The 24,520-nt window shown below is 50.8% G+C and overlaps 1 protein-coding gene across 1 annotated transcript in view; it reads left to right on the top strand.

Moving 5' to 3' along the window:
• The window catches only part of LOC138118807 (lipase maturation factor 1-like), a 98,090-nt gene that overhangs the window by 43,991 nt on the left and 29,579 nt on the right, over positions 1–24,520 (top strand). The window contains exon 3 of the mRNA XM_069030027.1: positions 7,628–7,795. Within this exon, the coding sequence (XP_068886128.1) occupies positions 7,628–7,795 (168 nt within the window). The remainder of the gene's footprint in view (positions 1–7,627; positions 7,796–24,520) is intronic.

The following is a 24,520-nucleotide window of genomic DNA, read 5'->3' as shown; positions in this document are numbered from 1 at the left end:
AAAAAAAAGCCCTCCAAAGGAGACTGGTCCTGGGTTTAGCACTGGACTTTTTAAAGGGAATAAAATGAAGGCATGAGGAGCTGTGGGGTGTGTTTGGGGTTGTGAGTGGAAGGGTAAAGCTCTGGGTCCTCTGAGCAGCTGTAGCCATTGGAGAGATGTTCAGGAAGATGTTCTTCCACTCTCCAAAGCCATTGGGTTGCCCTTCAAGGCACCAGAGTGTGCAAGGAGCTCTGCTGGAAAGGTTGGAAAATCCCAGTGCATTGAAAAATGCTGTAGTGAAATAGTCCAGGTGACTTTGCTGACGGGGGAAGGGCCAGAGGGATGAGCAGGAGCATTGTCAGGGGATGTTGGATGTGCCAGACATCCCAGGGGAATGGGCTGTGCCACCCAGTCTGGTCCTGCCTGGAGTTAAGAGCACGGAAGATGCTGCTGGCCTGGGATGGCCCACATTCCTTGGGAAGAAATGCTGCCATCCTTCCTTCTGGAATGTTTCTCACTTGGGAAAAACAAGAGGTTAATGTTGGAATTGTTAAGTTCTGTCTCCTCAGCCCACTGGATGGTGGAGCTTTGGGTCTTGCAGTGATGCTCAAGGCTTGTCCTGGTGTCCTGGCTTCATTTTCCCTGCTTTCCACTGCTTATTCCCATCGCTGTTCTGTTTCCTCATTTATTGGTGGTTCCTGGTGCATGGTGGGAGCTGGCAAATCCCTCACCGTGCTCATGAACCAAAGCAAAACCTCTGGCCTGCGGGAGAAAACACCAACTGAACCCCACATAATGGGTATTAAAGGAAAAAGCAAAATGGCAGAGGGCACATGGAGTGAGCAGAGGTATTTTCTGGCTGTCTGGTCGAAGGTTTGGTATCATTTTTCTCCAGGATTACAGGGGCTTTCACCTCATAAATTTGGGCCTGTTTGAGGTCGTTAATCTTTCTTTACATGTTGCCTTGCAATTTTAGAGCTTTGCCACCATCTGGGATCACATTTTAAATGGAGTTTCCACTCACTACGTCCCTTTTCATGGAATTATTTATATATGGAGAAATGCATAATAAATACATCAGCTCTGGGTTGTTTTTAAACATTTTCAGGGCTTACCTTGTGTGGAAAAACTTGTCTTCTCTAATAGAGAGTCATAACAGTGACCAATTAAAGGATCACGTTTGCAATATGCTCTTAAATGGCAATTTAAAATATTGGTGAGTGATCCGCAGGGAAGGAGAGCTCCAGGCCAGGGAGCGCGTTCCTGAGTCGGAAAATCCCGGAGTGTGAGACATAACAGCACCATCTGATGGAAACAGCAAACCTGGGCAAGGATTTCAGCTCCTCCCTGGCCTTTGGGATGGGACCTTGTTCAGTTGCCCTTAAATCTCGGTTTTTCTTCACAATATGGTGGTGTTGGGTCAAAGGTTGGACTCGATGATCCTGGAGGGTTTTCCCACTCTCTGATTCTTATGGATGGACCTTCCAGCCTGTCCCACTCCCTAAACCCAACGTGCCCCATCTCTGCTGCTCTTGATAATCCAACCTTCTCCCCAAAGGCAGGGGGGACCCACAGTTGGTTTCACCAGCTCCTCTTGGCCCCACCAGAGCCAAGATGTCTGCCCCAGGCCCCGCCAGTTATTTGAATGGGGTTTTGAACAAATAAATAGCCTCAACAGTTCAGTGGTTCCTTGTGTAATTTTAGCTCAGGACCTCTCCAGGAATGTCCAGAATAAATAGGTGAATCTGTAATCCATCCCCAATTAACTGGATATTCCGGGAGCAGCTTGGAGCACGTTACGGAGGAGCAGTGTCAATAAACAGGGATGCTGTGGGCCCTGGAAATGTGGGCTCTGTTCCTGGAGAGGGAAGGCTTGGACCAAGAGGTGGGTGCAGTCTGGAAAAGCAAACAAAAAGGAGCCTTCTGCCCCCACCCAGGTGGCTGGGATTCCACCACCCATCATTCAGTGTCCCCCCAGTCCTCCTGGGGCGGCTCACCCTGAGCACAGCTGAACGTGGCAGGGAGGTTTCACCTCCACCCGTGACTTTGCAGCGCTGTCAACAGGAAAACAACAAATTCCCTGGGAGATTTTACACTGCTGAGGCATGAAATTGCAGAGCAGAATCTTCTCCCTGAGCCCCCTTTCCCCTCTGGCGGCTGCAGCCACCATTCCCGAAGAAATCCAACCTCCAGACGTGAATCACTGCTCAGATTTTTCATGCTTTTAACTTCTCCTCGCTGAGCCCTCTCAGCCAGGAGGAACGGGGACCTGCTGGAGCTCTGAAAAACCTCCGAGCAAGGGCCGGCTGGGGAAAGGAGTTAAAAATGAACCAGCAGATTTTTATATATATAAAAAGTAAAAATATATGTTCTCCATCTGAAGTTTATTTAGGTCCTTTGGGAGAGTGGCGCGGCACCACGTCTCTACTAAATTGCCAACATTTTATGGCCGTGCTGGCACCGAGTCAAACACGCATCTCCTTGGCTTGCTCTGCTGTCTTAAACAGGCAGATTCCAGTCTGTTTTTCTATGGACTGAATATTCCTATTGACTGGGCAAGGGGAGCTCTGCCCAGCAAGAACGTCCAGGCAACTTCTCTTTTTATTACTTTATCGAGGCTTGATTATTTTGATATTGCGCTGCCGAAGAGCCGACCCCTTGTGACCCACGGGATGTCAGAGCAGTGTGCATTTCAAGCCAGATACAGCTTTTTCTTTTTTTCCTTCTGATTTTATTTGGATTGGAATCTTATTAATAACTGGAAACTTTTGAAGGGGCTATTTTTAACTGCTTAGCTGTCGTGTGAGTATTTCAGTAGCGTGGACGTGGAGCTTTGAGTGTACAGATAAAACACCCCCAGCACGAGGCGCTGCTGGGTTTAAACCCAGCCTGAGCAGTTCCCTGCTCCATTTCCTTCCCAAACCCTTCCCTACATGAGAATCCTTGTGCAAAATCCCTCTGCTGCTCCTCAGTTGAGCTCGCTGCCTGTGTGGAACCCCTACCACGGCAAGGAAGCTCTGGAATCTCCCCCTGTTCCAAGCTGGATGTTTTTTAGGAATCCTTGGTTGCCGTACAGCCTGAGACAGTCTGACTTCAGGCAGGACACACATCTGCCCACACTTCCCAGCAGCTGGGAGTGACCCTCTTTGTCTCCTCTCCGCTCGCTGCCTCCTCGCACAGGGCTGGGGAGACGTTCCCGCTCGGGCTTGGGAACGTGGGGCTTTGATCTGCAGATGCCTGAGGAGCCAGGTCAGGCTCTGAAGCAGAATGGACTGGCAGGGAAAGCCTGTTGGACTACACTGATCCAATTATGCTCCGTGATGGAGAATCCTTTTTACTTTCTGGACCAAAGCACAAGAGAAGCGAGGGCTTTGCTTTGAAGCCGAGGAGATGAGTTCATGCCTCGGTGCTTGCAAAGCTGGAGAGCTGAGCTTTGCAGTTCATCTGCATCTTCCACAGCACTCCAGAAGACATTTAATAAACCTCTCAGCCTGGTGCTCCAGGGACTGCTGCTCCTCACGCTCCGCTGGGTGTGCCAAAGGCTTTCTCTCTCTCCTGCCTGTGGCAGCCTGCAGAGCTGTTCCTGACGTGTTCGCTGCACCTCTGTGGGTTCAGGATATTCCATGTTTCCGTAGGACAAGGGGCAGTGGCTTCAAAGTGCCCCAGGACAGGGTTAGGTGGGATATTGGGAAGAAATCCTTCCCTGTGAGGGTGGGGAGGCCCTGGCACGAGGTGCCCAGAGAAGCTGGGGCTGCCCCATCCTTGGAAGTGTCCGAGGCCAGGTTGGATGGGGCTTGGAGGACCCTGGGATAGTGGAAGGGGTCCAAGGTGTCCCTGCCCATTGCAGGGGTGGGATAAGATGATCTTTCAGATCCCTTCCAACCCAGGCCTTTCTGGAATTCTGTTTCTTTTGACCAAATCGTTGCCTTTTCTCATTACTTATTCCTATTTGCTGTTGTTCCATTTCCTTCTGTTTTTCAGAATTTCTCTGCCGTGAAATGCACTTGGTTGGACTCGTTGATCTTAGAGGGCTTTTCCAACCTAAACCATTCCATGATCCTATGATTCCTTACCCTCCACACTCCCATGCTGCTCAGTTCCTTGCATGGGAGCTATGCTGTGAGCTCAATAAAGAATCTCAGGATGGTTTGGGTTGGAAGGACCTTAAAGCCCATCCCATTCCACAGGCAGGGACACCTTCCCCTATCCCAGTCTGCCTTGCTGTCTGAGCAGTGGGTTGTTTGAGGACAATGTGGGATTTGTTTCCCTCTAGGAGAGGCTGGAGCTTTCCCTAGGCTGGGCTGGGCTATCCAACCCCGGGATTAAATCCTCTCTCGGAGTTTCTGGAAAGCCGTGGCAGTAACGGGGCTGGGAGGAGGGACCGTGGGCATTTACAGCCCCCAAGAAGAGCCTTCACTCTGCCATATAATGGCCTTCTGTTGGCTTTTAGTGGGGTGCAGTTTAGTAAATTAGGAGTCTTCAGGTACTTAGCACTTTAATGGTTCTCACTAAGAACATAATTAAACCATAGACCCCGTAGGGAGAAAAACCAGTTTATTGTGCGTATTTTTAGACTCTGTTACCAGCCCTCATAAAACCTGGTCGATCCAAGCCGGGGAACAGGCCCGAGCTGGCGACCCAGAATTCCTCCAGCAGCACTCACACCTTACAAATCTGCCCCGTGAATTATGGAATTCATTTTCCTGCTACGATTTCCAAAGGCGTTTGCAGCGGTGGTTTCTGTCCGGCTGCTGGAGGTGTGAGGGAGGCACGAGGGTTATGATGTTGTGCTGGCACACAAAGCCAGGGTTTGCTAATGGTTTTTTTATTTAAAAACATTGTATGTCTCATGGAGGTGCCCAGAAACGGGACTGCTCCGAGCCCACGGCTCCGCTCGCTCCCTCTCCGTGTGCATCCACCTTGGGCTTGGTTGTTTAGTTCTGTCTGACTTGGAGCTGCATTTCCCATGTCTGTGTGTCAGGAGGTCACAGTTCTGGATGTAGAGAACTCCCAGCTGCTTCTAGGATGCTTCCTAGGATGAAGAGATGGAGAGGGAATTTTCATTAGGAACTGGAGTGATGGGACAAGGGGGAGTGGCTTCAAAGTGAAAAAGAGCAGGGTTAGATGGGATATTGGGATAAAATCCTTCCCTCTGAGGTCAGAGAGGCCCTGGCACAGGCTGCCCAGAGAAGCTGTGGCTGCCCCTGGATCCCTGCAAGTGTTCCAGGCCAGGTTGGATGGGGCTTGGAGCACCCTGGGATAGTGGAAGGTCCCATGGGGTGGGAGTTAAATCATCTTCCAGGTCCCTTCCAACCCAAACCATTCTGAGCTTCCATAATTCTCCTCACAGCGCAGCCACAAAGCAAAGTGTAAAGCTCCAAATCCCAGGAACAAGCTGGGTGAGGAGAGCCTGGAAAGCTCTTCCCTCCTCCTGGGCTCTGACACGGCCACTTCCAAGACTGCCGAGATGTTTCCATGGGATAGGATTACTCTGGAATTGCAGGTGTGGGGCAAATTCCCTCTCTGCACCCAGCAAGGTGCCCTGGGTGCTTTCCCCAGCAGTGAGTGCCTCTGGGCACCAGTGCACTCGGGCACAAAAAGAATCTAGGAAGTTTTCCAGCATCCCAGGCTCCTGGTGATTCACAGGCTGCTCTGGGTCTTTGCTGCGGCCTCAACGCCCCATCCCGAGTAAACACGGCTCTCTTCCCGGGAAACCTGTGCTCTGCAGCATCTGGAAGGCATCGGGAGGAACACACACACAGAGATCTCCTCCCCCAGCAGCTTTTAAAGGATATCTGGGACGTGTGAATCACTTCTCTATCACTGGGGTTTGGTTTATCCTGAAATCCCAGACTGGTTTGGGCTGGAAGGGACCTTAAAGCTCATCCCATTCCCACCCCTGCCATGGCCAGGGACACCTTCCACTATCCCAGGCTGCTCCAAGCCCTGTCCAACCTGGCCTTGGACACTGCCAGGGATCCAGGGGCGGCCCCAGCTTCTCTGGGCACCCTGTGCCAGGCCCTCCCCACCCTCACAGCCTCCAAGCTGGCCTTGAACTTCCCACTGCAGTGGGATTTGAGGCTGGAATTTTCTCTTTCTGCCCTTAAACAATTTGGGATGACAATATCTCCAGTCCCAGCCCAAACAACAAGTGGGAATAAAACATTAATGTATTAATTACAATTATAAGTAGGTGTGGAATTAGTAATTCTGCCTGCTCTCCGTGGTCCTCATCCATAAGTGCCAAACATTCCAGCCTGTTGGATCAATACCTCAGCTGGGTCAGGCTTGGTTAAAGCACTTTAAAACTAATAATAATAATAATAATAATAAAAACATTAAAAAGAGCCAAGGAACAACCTGCATGTTTGGAAGGATAAAAGCATTTCTCAGCAATTTGGGATCAAGGTAAAAACACCCCTTTGCGAGCCTCCCTGGGAATGCTGCGAGGAGCCCAACACGGGATTAACTGGAAGCAGGTCCTGGCAGAGGGGAAGGACCCTGGGGGGCACCTGGGGCTGCCCTGACCCCCCAGCCTGGCCAGAGTGGCCTTGGCACAGCTCCCTGACCCCGGCCCGGCTCCATCCGGGAAGGAAGGATGCGGTCTCCTGTCCTAAGGGGCCACAGCAGCCTCCAACCCAGGCGAAGCAAGAGCTTTATTAATCCCAGCTTTGCTAATAAGGAATTACAATAGTTGTGGGATTTGGCAGTGGGAGCGTGCTCGGCTGCCATGCATCCTACAGGATTTTCCCTGGTTTGTTTGTATTTTGGATTTAACTACAAATAATTTAAAGATGTGTTGTGTCTCCTTCAATTAACATTGGTGTTTTCGACCTCTCTCTTTTTTTGTTGTTGTCGCAGTTTTAAAACAATACCGGGGAATTTGAGGCTGTCAGATACGCTCAGATAAATTAACATTTCTTTTTGCTCCACTTGTGGGATTTCTTAGGGTGGCACCTATTAACATATCAGAATTTGGGGTTGCTCCCTTCGAAAAATTTGCCGCTTTCTTGTCCTCGATGGAAAAATCTCCCCGTGTCAAAAAATTTCAGGCTGATAAAAGAATAATATTGTCCCAAGGCCAGTATGTAAATACCTTAACCAGTATAACATGCTTAGAGGAATTACACTTTCCTCTCCCAAATTACCATCTTGGAAAGCAGCTCTACCACCACATTTATTTGAATTTTAAACATTTTGAAAGCAGATCTCCGAGGTTTTGAAATCTGGTTTCCATTCCTGGCTCTGTTTGACCCAAGGCCTGACCCTGAGCAAATCTTGGGCTCAGTTTCTGGATCTGCTCCGTTGCTCTGAGGATCTTCACTCAGTTTAACATCCCTCAATGCTGAGCTAAGTGTAAGATTTCAGTGTCAAATAATAGTGGGGTTCATTTAAGATGGGGTTTGGTTGTGATGACAAAAGGGAAACTGAAAGTCTTGGTTTTTAAAAGATGAATTTGTTTAAAGATGCGTGAAAAAACTTGAATGAAGTCATTTTCTCTGCCAAGAAACGAGTTCCCAGAGGTGAAGGATGGTTCTCCTGAGGGCACACTTGGGGAGAGAAATAAGGAATAAGGCCAGACCTTTGTAGTTGCCCTTCGTAACAAGTTTTGGAGGGGATTAATTCCTTTTTTCCTGTTATATTCCAGACGCAGCCGGTGCCCAACCCCATCTCATACTTCATGCACCGCTCGCCGTGGTGGTTCCACCGCTTCGAGACCTTGGTCAACCACTTCATTGAGCTGCTGGTGCCCTTCTTCCTGCTCCTGGGCCGAAGGATGTGCATCCTGCACGGGCTCCTGCAGATGCTGTTCCAGGTGAGCTGCTCCTGCTCTCCTTCCTGAGGCTCCCATCCTCTCCAGCGCTGGGCTTCCCGACTCCTCTGAGCAGCACCGGGCTCAGGGGGCAGGACAGGAGCTCAGGCTCCAGGGAATGAGGATGATTCCCAGCCAGGAATTCCTGGGTGCTTGCCACTGCTCTCAGTGCTTTGCTGGAGGTTTGGTTTCTGTGTGGCAGAGAAACGGCAGCCCAGGATCAGTGCAAAGGGTCTGATCCTGCAGCTCCGACAGCTCTGGGGAATCCCTGTCATTCCCCCAAAAGTTAATCTTTGTAGACGTCTTTCCCGCTCTGAAGGGCTTCTTCTTTCTGTGTTGATCATTCAAGGATTGTTCTTTGTCTCTGACAGTGGTTGAGCTGCTCTTCACAAACACCAGACTGACTGAGCCGAGGCTCAGAATGGAAATAATTCCTTGAAAATGTAATGGATTCACGTTCCAGTTGATTTTTGGGTGGGTTTTCTTTGTACCTCTGCAGAACTCAGAGGACAAAAGCTGCTGCAGAAATACTTTCCTAGAGCCCATCTGATTTTTGTCCTCTCTGCCCTGGCAGAGCTCAAAGAGCTCATTAAACCTCTCAGACACTCCGTTTCCAGCCCTTGCTGCCCTGTCTTTGTTCAGCATCATTTCAGCATCGTGAAATTCATACTCAGGAGCTGTTGCTGCTTCCTGTGAGTTCATGTGATGATTAAACTGGAGAACAGCTCATAAACCCCCTTGGTAAACCACAAAAATGCTGATCGGGTTTTAAAGGTCTGACAGAAACCCCACCGGGTTTGTGCCCTCGCAGAGTCCCCGGTTCCTTCTGCTTCCCAAACGCTTCCTGTTGTGTCTGGGTGCCACTGAACGTCAGCTTTTACCTCTGCACAGCTTTTGGGGGCAGCTTTGGTTGGGTTGGGATGGATCTTGAGCAGCTGGAGGGAGAGGTGTGACCCAGGGAGGTCCCAGGGTGTCACTCCAGAAGTGCCAGCTGTGTTTGTGACAGATGTCACACCTGAGGTTTTCAGAGGCACTGGGAGGATTTTATTCAGCCTGACCCTAAAAATACTCCTGTTTTGTCTCATGGACAAAGCAAAACCTCCCCTCTCTGCTGGTTAAGATGAAGGAGGGCAGGGCTAGGTGGGATATTGGGAAGAAATCCTTCCCTGGGAGGGTGGGGAGGCCCTGGCACAGGGTGCCCAGAGAAGCTGGGGCTGCTCCATCCCTGGGAGTGTCCCAGGCCAGGCTGGAGCACGCTGGGACAGTGGAAGGTGTCCCTGAGGGTTGGAACAAGATGATCTTTAAGGTCCCTCCCACCCCAACCCATTTCATGTTCAATGCTCCCCTCCCATCCCCTTCTCACCTCGGGGTTGCTCCGTCCCTGCCGAGCTCCTGGCCAGGAGTCTCCAGCTCCTTCCTGGCTCCTCCAGGGGCCCTAACGAGCAGCAGGGCCCTGGGGGGGCTGGGGGACGTCAGACAGAGCCACGGGGACCTGGAGCAGCCGAGTCCACCCCATAAAGGCTCCTAATGACAGCGAGTAAATGCAGGCATCAAGCGCCCTTTAATTGGCCCTTTATTGATAGTTGGCAATTACTGACTTATTTCGATCACAAGGGGAGTCTGCAAAGGCAGAAAGGGTCCCAGTGTAAGAGGCAGCTCTGGTGCATTTATAGCATTTCAACAAAAACCTGTTTATTTAATATTTACTGCCCTTTTCTTCATTCAGAATGACTTTTATTGACAATCCTTGTGCTCTGCAAAGGAAGCAATAAAGTTTAATGTTGATATACCACTTAATTCTGCTTTTCAAGATTTGAATTGACATTACAGACAAGTTTTATTGGACATTTTATAATTGTTATTGGAGTCATGGTGGCTAGGTTGAGTGAGTATACTTTTCCAGATTCCAACTGGCCTGGAGAATATTGCTTTGTCAGGAACCCAAAAAAAGTTGGGCTTTAAAGGAGGGGAGTGGGGTTTTTTTCCAAGTGTGAACTTATTCTTCTTGCCTGCTTCACGTTTGTAAGGAAAAAAAGGCTTAGTGAGGCTGGAAACGTCAGAGAGGAGGGGCTCAGCAGCCTGAGGGTGGATGTGTGTTCACCATGGGATTCCTGTGGGGTTGTGATCCCAGCCTGGAGTTATCCCGAGGGAGCTGCAAGCTCCACGTTGTTCCCAGCCTGGATGTGCACAGGAGGTCCCTGCTGGAGTTGGGATTTGATGGTGGAATTTAGGGTGGATTTGATGGACCCCAGAGTGCTGCCAGCACCTTGATTCCCCCCTGGAGGGGCCACAGGGACCCTCTGGATGAGCCCATTCCCAGGCAGCTTCATGCAGGGCTCGCTGTTGCTGCTCCTGGCCAGGAATGGTCCCTTCTGCAGTGGCTTCCTGCCCCTCAGCTTTAGGGTTTTTGCCACGGTCCCCTTGTGAGCTCAGCTCAAACCCCACCATTTCTGTGGATCTCCTGGGCATTGCTGCCAATTGTCTCTGCCAGGAATAAATTATCCCTGGAAGTGTTCAGAAAACGTGTGGATGTGACACTTCAGGACACGGGGTAGTGGTGAATGTGGTGCTTGATGGTTGGATTTGGTGATTCTTAAAGAGCTTTTCCAACCTTAACCATTCTGAGATTGGCTGGTTGTTGCAGTGGAGGTGGGGTCTGGGCCTCAGAAATGCACACCTGGATCTGAAACACCCCAGTGTGCAGGAGAAATCAAATCCAAAATGTGGCTGTCAGTACCTGGAAGGGGGAAGAAGAGATCTTGGAGTCCCCACGTGAGGTCTGGACTCTTATTCTTGGTTCTGTAGAAGTACCAGGGCAGAGCCTGCCCATACATCGAGGAGTTTGTGGGGTTTTAGGAGGTGGGAGGTTGGAAGTGCTGCTGGGGAGGGCAAATCCTGCAGCTCAGCAGGGGTTTTGCTGCTCCCTGGAGCTGCCTCCTCAAAACCCTGGATCTGCCTCTAAAAGCCCTGGATCTGCATGTTTTTCACGCTGTCTAACTCACAGCTCACACCAGCAAACGTATTTCTTGGCTCCTTGGAAGCCAGGCAGTAAAATTGCACTGCTTGGCAAAAGAGTTGATGAGGGGAAGCAAGAGGAAAGCCAAGAAAAAGGCAGGAAAAAGCCACCTTGCCCCTCAGAGCTGGCAGGTAGTGCTGGGTTGGAGGGAGGGAGGGAGGGGGCTAGGGTGGATTTGGCAGTGCCAGGTGGGAAGGAGCTTCAGGATGAGAAAGGTGAAATCCATAAATGAATAAATAGAATGGAAAGTCCCCGGCTGGTGCTGTTGGAAGGGCCAGGGCCATTGCTTTGCTTCCTGGTCACAGCCAGAAAGGCACAATCTGGGGAGTTTGGAATGTGGGGAGAGTTTGAAGCTTTTAAATCCCTTTGGATCTGGATGGATTTGTGGAGCCTGACTCCTTCCCGTGGCCCCTGGAGCATCCTTGTGGCTGGAGAAGCCCCTGGATGAGCTCAGCCCCACATCACATACCAGGACAGAATTCCCTGAAGGAGCAGAAGTGGTTGTGGAATATTTCCCCGCTCCAGATCCTGAGTGTTGGCGTTGCCAGTTCTTCCCTGCACCCCAGCAATCCCGGGATGGTTTTCAGCAGGATCCATCTCCAGAGCAGAGGGATGACAATGCCAGGAGCGAGGCACAATTCCAGCAGGCAGAGATAAAACCTCCCCAGCCAAAACCCCTCCAAGGTTCAGAGCCTGGAGAAGGAACCACCCGAGGCAGCTCCCGGCATCCAGCCAAGGAACACGGGGACTTCAGGAGCTGGAGAGGGATGGGGGGACCCGCTGGGAGAGGGACCCCAAGGGGGAATGTGGCAGAAAGCTCCGGCTCTGTTCCCTTGGAAAACAAGCTCCCAGCACTACCCTTGCCCAGCTGGGCACTGCACCAGGGACACACAGCCCCTGGGAGCTGGGAATGTGCAGGAGAGTGGGAACAAAGTCATTTTCCTCCTCATTTTTTTTTCCTTCTCAGGCAGAAAACAGTTGTTGAACAGATATTTTCTGGCTTTTTTTTTTCCTCTTTGGCTTGGCCAAACCCCAGCCTCTTAAAAATTTTGATAGAAACGGACGTTTCCCTCTGGTTGATTTTATTCCCATCTCTCCAGGAAGGCAGGGGAGGCCAAGTGGGGGTTCCCCCCTCTTTTCGGGAGGGGAGGACCGAGCCCCCTGTTGTCCCAGCGCTGCCTCTGCCATGCCAGGAGATGCTGGAGGGATGAGCTGCCCCTGCAGCCGCACACACACAAATTGGATCAGGCTGCTGCGGTGCCACAGCTGCAAGAGATTGTGTTGCTGACTTCGGAGGTAGCAGAGGTCACAGCAGCAGCCTGGAGAGAGGGAACAAAAATTAAGCAGCCCCCCCTTCCCTGCAGAAAGTGTCTGAATCCAGTGTTTGTTTTCACTTGTCAGACCCGAGCTGGGGTTTGTTCTCATTGCAGGGCTGGTGTAAATCAGGGGTGTCTCCAGCAGGATTAGCGGGGTTAGGCAAGCGCCAGGCTCGTGGCAGGAGGATCAGGCCCTTCGTTAGGGCTTTAATTGTGCACCCACAGGACACGGGCACTGCTCAGGGAGGGGTTTTTCTGTATTGGTGCCCAATTAACTGGAGGATGGAGCAGCCAGAAAATTCAGGAATTATTCTGCAGTTCACAGAATCCCAGACTGGTTTGGGGTGGAAGGGCCTTAAAGCCCATCCAGTGCCACCTCTGCCATGGGTAGGGACACCTTCCACTATCCCAGGGTGCTCCAAACCCCATCCAACCTGGCCTTGGACACTTCCAGGGATCCAGGGGCAGCCACAGCTTCTCTGGGCACCCTGTGCCAGGGCCTCCGCACCCTCACAGGGAACAATTCCTTCCTGATAACCAATATAAATCTGTTTTCTTTCAGTTTAAATCCATTCCCTCTTGTTCTGTCACTCCATACCCCTGTAAAAAGTCCCTTTCCTGCTTTTCTATAAATCCCTAAGGATGCTGGGGAGCGTGGCCCCCCGTGGCCCCCGGCCCGGCAGCGCTGGCAGGGTGGGACTGGGTGGGTGTCACTGCCTGGGCTGGGCAGGGCCTCCCCTGCGAGAACAGAGGAAATTCAGCCTTCACCGAAGTCCAAACCTTGTTGATTTTGTTGTGGTTTAGAAAGAAAGAACAAACAGAGAATCCCAGGAAAGCAAACAGCAGGACACGACTGGAGGAACGGACCCATGGAAAAGAGTTTTGCAGTTCAGTTGTTTAAAAATCCGCTTTGGACTCGGGTGAGAGATGGAAGATGCAGGGAGAGAGATTCAGAGGTTCTTTGGGAATGTTGGAACTTTGGACTGGGATTATGGAGGTTGATCCCCAGCGCTGTGCACCCATCCTGGTCCCAGGGCGAGGGTGGCCCGGGTGTCCGTGCCCCTCACTCCCTCCTGGATCCCCCAGATCTCTTCCCTCAGCCCTGGCGCTGCTCCAGCTCAGCTTTTCTGTGCAGCAAAACAAAAGGAACGTGGAATCAAAGCAGTCACAGGGCATCTGTTACATTTAAGCCCCCTTAAATTAAATACCAAGCTCTACACCCCCCAACAAGAAACATTCTGAGTTAAGCAGGCAGAACCCAAACTATTTAATCACTCTGATATTTGATTTCACATCCAGCTTGATAGGCTCTGCTGTGCCAGACACGGGAATAGCAGCACATACCACCCCAAACCAGTAAATAACACGGCTCCCATAATGGGGTCTGGGATTAGTTAACAACAAGTTAAGTCCTTGCATTCTGCAGTAGTCAGAGGGACTGAGAAACACTTACTGGGAGCCATAGGAGTGCATTTAATTAGCTCCTGATTCAGGGCGCTGGGGGTTTTTTCTCCTCTCTTTTTTTTGAAATCATTAAATAAAGTGTCACCCCAAGCCAGTGCTGTAAACTCTATTTTGATTGTGGCTGCAATAACCCCTTTGGGCGTCATTCAGATTGTACTAAACAGTTTCTGGAGAGCGCTGGTTTCTCTCAAAATAAACCCAAGTCCGGCTTTGACAAGCTCTAATGAAAAACAAATTGTTATATTACTTAGAAAAATAATTTGAAGGAAGTCTGAATTAGTTGTAAAGGTGGAAAAGGTTCAGCTACTTGAAAATAGAAATTTGGAAGGTATTTATTTTAACCATTAAGCCAGTGGCCTTGAAATACAGCCTTGTTTGTTCCAGAATGCTCCTAACGAGAGCCATGAATCATGCTGTTAATCAGTATGGGAATTTGATTAATTGGAGAGGGGACCGGCAGTGACTCCAACGGGCGGAGCCGCCTGGCAGCAGCTGAGCCTGGAGCTGGGCTCGTTTACCATCACTCATCCTGCTGGCACGCCAGGGGCTTTGGAGGCATCCCACAGCCTCGGGCTTGGGGCTTTTTAAAGTTGGGAATCAAACGTGGCTCTTCAGGACTCCGTCAGCCTCGGATTCCCGTGCTTCTGCCTTTGGTTGGCTCGGAAGGGGCTGGTTTTCCATGGAGCAGGGTTTGGAGTGTCTCTGGTAACCCCATCCGGCCTGGCATGGCTGTCAGCTCACCTTTGCTACTGCTCCTGGCTTTGCTGTTAAACCTGAGAGGGAGATTTGACGCCCAGCCGTGAAATCAGATTTGCATGGGAGGCCCCCGGGGTGGGAAGCGCTGCCATGGCTGTAAAAATGCAGCAGGAAGGTTGGGATTTGTTTTCACTCCTGACCGGGGCTCTTGGCTTTGGGGCCAACGGGAGCTGCAGTGGGTTTGGCTGTGCACAAGCACGGGGTGGTTCTAGGGCCGCGTGCGTTCGCTCGTGGGGCAGCAGGGAGGGGAGGCAGGGATGAGCTCCAGCAGAGTTTCAGGTTCCTGCTGGAAGCTGCCACGTGTGCCGGGCTGGCCCAGTGCTGGTGGCCCAGTTTGGTGCCACCTCTGTGCCAGAGAGCCACGGGGACAGGGTGGGCCACGGTGTCCCTGGGAATATTGCTGAGCACTGACTCCTTAAATTGCGAGATTTGCTTAAATGTAGTGGAAACTCCCCCAATCCTGGTGTGTTGGCCACATTACAGCTTTCCAGGGGCTCTCAGCTCTCTCTTTCTGTGCTGCTCCCTGTCCGCTCTTCCCGCTCCAGGAACACCTTCCAGAGCCGATGGAATTACGTGGGAATTCCCAAGGGAAGAGCCTGAGGAGGATTCCACCTCCCTGGGCTCCGGGGCAGCTCGAGGTGGTTGGTTTTTCTCCCTGTTGGAATTTTTCACCTGATTCTCAAGCTTCCTCCGTGCTCCAGAACCTTTGCGTCCTCCAGCAGAATTTCCAGGTGCTTGGGCTGGATGGGGAAAATCGATGCCGAGGATGCTGGCAGTGCAACGATCCGAGCTGGCCGGGCTGCAGGAGCTTCCAACAGCTGCACTTCCCAGATGGGATTCAGCATTCGGGCCCAGGCTGGGAGATAAAGGATGTGTTGCACGTGTGAGTGAGGGCATAAAACATTTCTGTCCGATGAGAGCCAGAGCAGCTGGAAAGCAGAGATGTTCCTGGTGTCCATGACAGGATCTTCACCATGCTCTGGTACCATATTTCCTGGGATAATTATTTATTTACATTTAGGTGTAGCTGCTAACACTGAGAGAAACCATCACAGTCCATTCCTGTGCCCAAGCCAGAGCACTCGCCCACTAAAACGTGTCAAATATCTTTAAATATCCTTGAATTTCTCCGGTTTCAGTGCAATGGTTTGAAGACATGGTGAAGTTCTTCCGAGTTTAATCCCATTTTCTGTCCCTTAGTCCTGATCTGGACTGGTCCCTTTGCACCTTCCCAGGGCAGGGTGACAGTGGTGGGATTTGGGATCTGGGATCTCTCCTCCCACCAGCAAGATGACAGGACCTTTAAATTATGTTTTCTATTCCATTTCAAAAAAAGAAAAAGAAGATGAAATCAGAACAGCCTAACTGGAAACAGATGGCAGATGAGGAACTTCTTTGAAAGGGAATTTTTAATACATTTATTATGAAGAAAATCAGTTATTGGTGTCAGAGATGGACGTGTGAAGACAGAATGAGCCCATGTGAGGAGTGGAAGGGGCTGGAGTGGGATGATGCCTTTGGTGTGGTGTGCGTGGAGCGAGAAGAGGATTTTGCTGCTGGTGTAGTGACTTTCCCGGCTGAAAGGAGGCTTCTTCCCATCCCTGCTCCTTAATCTTCCCTCTGGTAGCACTGGCTGTCAGAGCAGTTTCAATTATGTTCTTACTGTGGGTTCCTGGCATGGTTTTCTTGGAATGGTTTGGGTTGGAAGGGACCTTCAAGCTCATCCAGTTCCAACCCCAACACCTTCCACCATCCCAGGTTGCTCCAAGCCCCATCCAGCCTGGCCTTGGGCACTTCCAGGGAGAGGGCAGCCACAGCTTCTCTGGGCACCTCTGGCTTCTGTCCTCCCAGGGGGTCAATTTACAGTTACTTTAAAATTAATTTGCATATTCCAATCAGTTCTGTCCGGTCAAGTTAAATGAGTGTGTGCTTTTTGCCTGTGGATAGTGGGGATTTGAGCCCACCTCGTGTCAGCTGGATGTGTAGAAGCATCCACAGACAGAGGTGGAAGTTTTCCCAGTCCTCCTCACACAGAGATGGGACAGCTTTAATTAAAGCAATTTAAACAAACCCCACATAATTTCAGAGGATGGACCTTGGTGTCCGGGCTGCTCAGGGATGGAGGTGAAGATGGATTTTCTATTTTCCTGCTTTGATGAGAATAACTCTTCTGCTTGTTCTGGGTTTTAATGTTCCTGTGAAACGCTGCTGCCTCCAGAGAGGTTTTATTTTGCTTTGGAAGCATTGGGATGAGGATGCAGCCCTGGGATGCTTTAGCCCACACGCAGTTTACACAGCTGCATCATCCCGTTCCCCAGGCTCCAGCAGGGCCGTTATCTCTTTGGTGATGCAACAGCCAGAAATTGCAGGAAACCTGTGTCACTCATTACTTTCATCTTCCTATAAAAACTGGGATTTTTGGAGCTGTGACTCAGAGATCAGTGCAGGATACTCTTGGAGCAGCTGGGGTTTGTTTGGTGCTGCGCTGGGACAGGCTCCTTCCCCTGAACGTGGGATGGAGATGCTGGGCCGTGGTCAGTAGTCAGTGGAGAATTGTTTGCAAACCCCAATCTTGCTTTCCCTTTTCCCAACAGATTGTGGCATCCCCATCCCTGAAGGTTTCCAAGGCCAGGCTGGACAGGGCTTGGAGCAACCTGGGCTAGTGGAAGGAGTCGCTGCCCAGGGCAGAGGGTTGGAGATGAGCTTTGAGGTCCCTTCAAACCCAAACCATTCCATGATCCCAAGATTTCTGCTGGCATTGTGCAGAGGGTCCTGGATTTTTCTTGCTGGTCTAAACCCTGAGCTGAGCCCCAGAACACCTCGATGCAGGCAGGTGTCTGCAGCACGAGGTCTCACCTCTCCTGCTTTCTTCTGAGGGACTCTTGGGTTTTAATTCCATCTCTGCCAGGAGCACAGCAGGATGGTTTGTCCATGTTCCTGAGTAACTTCTCCCACACGTGAAACCCCCTCTGGAGTCGGGTTAAGCTCAGCAGGAACCACGTGGGTTTGGTCTGGGCTTGGTGTCAACTCGTGGAGCTGTTCAGGGAGAGAAGCAGCACTTTACATTTCCACCCTGCTCCGATTAGAAAAGCCTGGAAGCAGGGAGAAATCCCAGATGGGTGCCAGTTTCGGAAAGGCTGAGAAAGCAAGTGCCCTCCTTGCAGAAATCATGGATAAAGGGGGTGCATGGAGGAAGTCTGGGAGAAAAGTGCCCAAAAAGAGCAGTTTGGGAACGTTTTGTCCTAAATTTTGGCCAGTGTGGCGTGGCAATGATGGTTGGGATGGCTCATGGATGGATTCCCCACACTTTGTGAGTGAACAAGCAGAAAGGGACAGGAATTCCATAAAATCCTGGAGTGGTTTGGGTTGGAATGGAGCTTAAAGCTCATCTTGGGCAGGGACCTGTCCACTAGACCAGGTTCTACATCACGGTCACCCTGAGAGAAGCTGCCAAAATCCAGGAGCAGTACCAAACTCAGGATATTGCAGTCAACAGGAATTTCAAAATTTCCTCTGGAAAAACGAATCAGATTGCATTGATTGGATGGGTTTGGGAATGGCAGGAGTGGAGGGTGTGAAAGAGACAGGGATTACTTTTATGGCATCAATAATGTCATTTATTCCATAGCCAGCCCTTGAAAAGCAGTTGTAATCCCCACACAAATCCCTCTGGAGCAACAAGGGCAAATCTGCCCGTTCTGACCATCCAACACAGATCGTTCCTGCAGCCAGAAACCTCAGAGGGAGCAGAGCCAAGGTAAAAGGGTCAGGGGCTGCTGAGGGGGGCACCCTGAAACCCAGTGCATCCAAATCAGCTCCATCTCTGGGATTCCAGGGGCAGTGGGATTGTGCTGGAGACGCTGCAGGGTTGATATTGCAGGGACAGTGGGGTCCTAAAGATGGAGAGGGATCGTTTTCCTGGGGTTATTTGGAAAAAAATGTGCCCACAGATAAGAACTGGAGCTTCAAAATGTTGTGTTCCTTCCCAATTCCCCTTCTCCACCCAGGCAGGAAGGGATCAAGTCCTTGTTGGGCAGTCTCAGGTCCTGATTGTTGTCAGTGAGAGGGTCCTTGGTGCTGCAAAATCTCTGCTGGAGGGTTTTCCTCTGGCCCCTGAAGCCCAGGGAAAGGGAGATGTTTTCATGGAAATCTGTTCCTCAACCGTCTTGGCAGGCAAACCTGAAAGGATTGGAGTCTTTTGCCCCCAACTCCACGTTTATGGTCAGTGTGAAACCCCACCTGTGATCACCACATGCGGCCTCTGTGAGACTGCAGTAAATTAAAGCACCACGGGGAATTTTAAGGAATACATCCTCTTCCTTCTTGGAGTCAGGTTACAGCGACCTCGGAACATCTGGACACAGTGTCTCAGGGCTCCCAGAGGTTCTGCTGCATTAAAGGTTCATCTGCCTTTGTTAAATTCCCGGCCTTTTCCCTTCCTCGTTGCCTCCCCTGGATTCAGGGTTGCTCGCAGTGTTCCCAGCCATCTCCTGGTTCCCTGTGTAAAACACCCCACGGAATTTTAGTGGTGTCTTTCCACAGGCAAGCACAGATCCATAACTCCATGGCCACTTGCTGTGCTCGTGGGAGAACTCTAAAATAAAACACACTCCTATTTTTCCAAAAGCCTAAATTCCCTCTAAGCTACTGGTTCCCAGCATCCTGAAAGACTCAATTTAGGAAAAAAAAGCTATTCCTTAATATTCCCTAGATCTTAGGGATGTCCTTGGTGGTGTGATGCTTCTTTGCCTTGGAATTCCTTTGCCTGATCTCCAGGTTGTCCTGGCAGGGTTTGATTGAAATAAGAGTGTGGAGGTGGATCCTGCTGCCTCCAACCACTGGGGTTTTTGGGAATCCAGAGCAAGGGAGATGCCAAAGCCATGGGGTGGCTGTGGTGGCTGGATCCATGGTGGTCCATGTGGTGGTCCCTGTTGAGAGGGTGATGTTGAACTCCAGCATCTCCTGGAAGTGACCCCATCCTTCCCCTGGGAGCAGCACATCTCCATCCCACCCCATCCCACCCCAACCCTCTCGCTGTTGTGCAGAGCTCAACGCCCAAAAGGAAAATGCAACTCCAGCTTTTTGCTTTTGTGCCTCTCAGGCCCAGACCTCAAGGTTTTAAAGACTTTCATATGTGTTTGACTTGATGTGCTCCGAGTATTCCCATCGAAGTGAACTAAGTGGATAAGACTTTGCAGGATTAAAGCCAAATGAATCCTCACCCACCATGCTGGGAAGTCTTGTTGAAGTGGGTCATTGGAGGGAAAGGAGGAGGAGGCGGTTCCGAACTTGCCCCTTTCATTTTATGCTTTTATTTATTTAAAGGATTTTTTTTTTTCTTTTTCTAAGGCAGCTTGGGGGGAGAAAAGAAAATAAAAAGCCCCAGGCTGTGGTGTAACCACCGCAGGCAGATGTTGTCATGACTACTAAACAAGAAACCTGATTTATAAAATGAGGAAAAACAGATGAACGTGAAATAAAAGAGAAAAAAGAGAGAGGCGATCTTAAAATATTAACTCTGATGTAGAGAAAAATATAAACAGACAGGGTTAGGAAATTCCATAAGGAATATGACTTGTTTAATATTAATCATAAAGGAAAAGATTATGAGAGCTCCAAAGGGTGCCAAATGAAATACTCCACATGCAGCCACTGCTGTGATAAGAGTCCTTGTGATGGTTCTCCTGGGCTCTCCCTGCCCTTGGCCATGCTCTGGGGGACATGTCCTGCTTGGAGGTTGTTCCAGGGATGGACTTGGTGGTTCTGCTGCTTCTCCTGGTGCTTTTCCTCCCTTGCAGTAGTTTCTAACTGAGTGCAAACCCCCAGCGTGTGACAGCCAAAATAACCTGTGCTTTTATTGACAATACGGGCAAGTTGGGAAAAGTGATTGTGTTTGGGGATGTGGAGGGATTTCTGTGCCAGGGTCGGGTCAGGAGTGGGTGTGAGGTGTTTTCAGCCAGGGGTTAAGGATCTCCCAGAGCTAAGGTGGCTGCAGATGAGTGCCTGGGTGGGGCTCAGGTGGCTCTGCTCCCATCTCCGTGGGTGCTGTCACACTGCTGCTCTTCTTGCCCCTCTCTTGACATCCTGAGCTGGGAAAGCCCGTGAGGATCTGGCACTAGAGAAGTGCCAGGTATCACAGTTCCTGCATGAACGCTCCCAGACCATTCCTTGTCCAGGGCAAGGCCGAAACTGGGAGCCCTGAGGGTCTTCAGGACCAGGAGAATCCTCTGGGCTGGTTCCAAAGGAGCTCTCTGGGTCCATGCCAGTACCCCTTTGTCTCTTGGGCTGGCACCACTGGTGTTCCCTGGTGACAGTGCCCAATGTTGCCCGGGCCCAGCGAGCCCCAGCACCGTGACAGCGGCGCTGCCACCGCAAGACGCCAGAAAGGAGCAGCTCTGACCACAGCTGGGAGCGCTGGGAAATACCTCTGTGGGATCCCGGCTGGAAAATCCTGGGCAGAGCTGTAATTTGCCGCTTGGTTTCACTTCCCTCCGTGCTGTCTGGGCCACTCACGGCTCTGTCACGCCGACATTTCCAGGCCCAAATGGTGCGTTGGGAGATTAATGCCTTGTGGCACGGCCTGTGCTCCGGCAGGGAATTCTGGAACTCTGGGATTGCTGCTCCCAGCCCACATTGGCCCCGGCTCTGGCTTTGGCACTGGCCTGTAAACAGTTCAGTTTGCAGAAACCTTCAGGGCTCCTTCTCGCTGTCAGGAGAAATTAAGTTACAAAGCCAGACAGAAACTTTCTGTAACAACAAGTCCATAGCCTGAAGGTCCAGGGTGGAGATGCCCACCCAGCAGGACCTTGCAGGGCTGCAGAGCAGATTCCCCTTGCAGAATCCATCCAGGACACCTGGGCAGATCTACTCTCACCTCTCCAGGTGCCTCTGTCCTGCTCCTGATCCCGTGTCCTGACCTGGCACTGGCCGTGCACACATTGCCAAAGCTGTGAGCACTGTGGGGATGGTGCAGAAAAACTGGAACAGCCAAGATTTCTGCATCTTTTCCCACCTCCCTGCATTCCTCCCCCAGTTGTCTGCATCTTTTCCCACCTCCCTGCATCTTTTCCCAGCTCAGCAGCCTGGGAGCATTCAGCTCCCTGCCCCTTCTTATCAGTCCCTTTCCAGTGCTCCTCCAGCAGCACCAGGCAGTGCCTGGCACGTTCTGTTGCGCCAGAGTCTCATTCCCAGTCTCCGTCCCAGTGTCACTCTGGCACCTGGCTCAGAGGAGCTCATTATCCACGTTGCTGGATGAGGCTGCTGGAATCACAGGATGAGGCAATGGTGGATTTTTGCTCTTCCCCTCTGTTGACAAACCCAATTTGTGGGTGAATAATGAGTAACCTTTGAAAGTGAGCCCCGTGGCTGATGTGGATGCCCTTGGGTTTTGTGGGATGAGTCACTGTGGAGAGCAGGAACTTCCTCATGGACAGGCAGCTGCACTTCATCCTCTGCTGCAGATTCCTTGGAGCTGGAAAACCTCAAGTCCTGTGCAGCATTTTTCCAGGGGAGCATCTTTCCCTGATAACAGCACAGCTGTCACTGGGTGTTTGTCAGGGCAGTGTTCCCCCTCTGGTGACAGCTCTGCCTGGAATATCCAGCCTGGAATATCCCTGTGTTTTCATTCCTCTTCCAAGGTTCCTCTCATATGTAAGCCATCAGTGCAGCAGCATGAGCAGGGATCTTGCAGCTGTGACCTTGCAAGTGGGTGGCATTTTCTGCTTCCTCTCCAGCATCCTCCGGGATCGACAGCTCATGTGATCCCATCTGCCACAGGCCAAATCCGGGCTGGGAAAAGGAGGATGAGGCTACCAGGAAATACCCGCTGCACTCTTATGGCTGGGATCTTCAAAGCTCCCAGGAGGAGCCATGGGGCGGTGCAGGTGGCTGCAGCCACCCTGGCCCCTGAAGATCCAGCAGACACCAAGCTGTGGTGGTCGGACCCCGAAGTTTAATGCATCACTCTGTAGTTAGGGTGAGAGCCCATAATCCCCCAGTTCTGCAGTTTACATATTTGGTATGATAGGTTCGTGTTTTCCCCTCCCTGTTTTATGTATAAGTTTGTTAATATTCATTTCCCCGAAGTTAATATGTATTAATTCTAGAAAATTCTGTAGTACTCGACACCCCATTGATTCCCTCCCTAAGTCCCTCCTGTGTGTTGTTCCCATTGGTTCCCAGTTTGTTAATATTCATTTCCCCAAAGTTAATATGTATTAATTCTAGAAAGTTCTGTACTACTCGACACCCCCTTGGTTCCTTCCCTAAATCCCTCCTGTGTGTTGTTCCCATTGGTTCCCTTGCCCTCAACCCCACCTCCTGTCACGTATCCCATTTGCTGTATCCCTTATCCCAGCCTTTCCTCTCCCCGCTATAAAATCCCTGGACACCCTCAGCTCCTTGGCTCTCCATCTCTGCCTCCATGATTTCGCCTCAGTGAACCTTCTGTGTGGAACTCACACAGAGGAGAGTCCCCCCTCTCTCTCTCTCTCCCTTCTCCGCCTCTGCGCCTTCCCACCCTATTTGGGGAGGGCTCCCTGGGGTGAGGAGCGCACCCCGTCTGTCTGTCTGCGCTTCTGTGTGTCTGTCTGTGCCGCCGTAGTGCAGTCAGCTTGTGGCTACACCTGCAGGCTCTCCTTGAGCCAGCACGCTAAACCTGACAGAGCCAGGCTCCTTAGGCAGCCCTGCAATCCTAATTTGCCGTTCGTGCAGGCAGCAACCTCGGAGATAAAGAGCTCCAGGTTTATTACATCCCATCCCTTTGGAGCACCTGGTCTTCCTCTGCAGAGCTAAAAGGAGGATTTGGGTTTCTTTTGGCTTCTGTTCCTGTCTAGTGTTGAATAGACTCCATCAATCCCTGTACTGGAGGTTTATTTCAGATTTCTAGAAGTAAATAAATCCATATAAATAAAATAAAAGTTCCCCCTAGCAGAGCTGGAGCAATGAGCATCCCCATCTCTAGGGTTCCACATGATCTTCCCTGCCTCCATCCCAGCATCATTTTGTCCCACGTAGAACCAACTGCTTAGAGAAGGCAAAAGCTGAAAAAACTCTTTTTTTTTATCATTTCATAATTTACACCTCGCTCCCATTGTAACTGGAATTATGAGTAAGGCTGAAAAGAAACTGCTGCAGATGGCAGCATAAAAATGTGATTTTTAACACATTTTGTGTTTTCTTAAGCATCTCTGGTTTTGCCCAGGGTACATTTCATTTGCTATTTATTTAGTCCCCACCTCTGACAGCTCAGGGATTGCTAAGCTGCCATCTGGGATGGAAGGAAAATGGGAAAATGCCCTTTTTATGCCTCTTTTTCTTCTTTTAACTTGGAAAATTTAACGAGGGCTCGATGTCCAGGGGGTGGGCATTTTGTAATTTAAATGTGCCAGTGGGCTGAGTGGTTACAGCCTGGAGTGGGACTTGGAATCCTGGAATGGTTTGGGCTGGAAGGGACCTTAAAGCCCATCCAGTGCCACCCCCTGCCCTGGGCAGGGACACCTTCCACTATCCCAGGCTGCTCCAAGCCCCGTCCAACCTGGCCTTGGACACTTCCAGGGATCCAGGGGCAACCACAGCTTCTCTGGGAATCTCTGCCAGGCTGTTACCAAAGACTTCAGTGATCCTCGTGGGTCTCTCCCAGCTCAGGATATTCCATGATTCTCTGACATTTATTTTAAGTTTTAAGCCATTTTCCATCAGGGTTGAGGGAAGGATTTGGGTGCTGCAAAGGCCCTTCACCGAGGCACGGTGGCTGTTCTGCCCTTGCTTCACATTTCTCCTCTTTTTTTTTTTTTAGCATTTCCATAAAATTTTTACATCCAGTCCTTCACTGTTTTTTATCCTCCAGGCTTTTGCAGCCTGGCTTTATTGAAATCAAATGCTGCCCAGCCCCAAACACAGCACTGGGCTGGGTTTTCCTGGTGTGTTTTCACACCACAACTGTTTCCCATTTCTCCCAGGCTCTCAGGAGCCCACGGGCTCAGGGCTCAGAGATCAGCTCCGTGTGTTCCCCATGAACGTGCTCTTGGTTTGCTGGAAAAATCCAGGTCACCCCAGAGCTGGAAATGCACCCAGCCTTGGCTTCCAGTGACACCGAGTAGCCAACCCAAGTTAAATATTTCACTGCAGATGTTGCTGAGAGCTTAAAGTTACCCAAAATTATGGATTTAATGAGGC

The sequence above is a fragment of the Aphelocoma coerulescens genome, chromosome 14 (genome assembly GCF_041296385.1).
Source record: "Aphelocoma coerulescens isolate FSJ_1873_10779 chromosome 14, UR_Acoe_1.0, whole genome shotgun sequence".
Taxonomy (NCBI): domain Eukaryota; kingdom Metazoa; phylum Chordata; class Aves; order Passeriformes; family Corvidae; genus Aphelocoma; species Aphelocoma coerulescens.
This window is presented reverse-complemented; position numbering and strand designations above follow the sequence as displayed.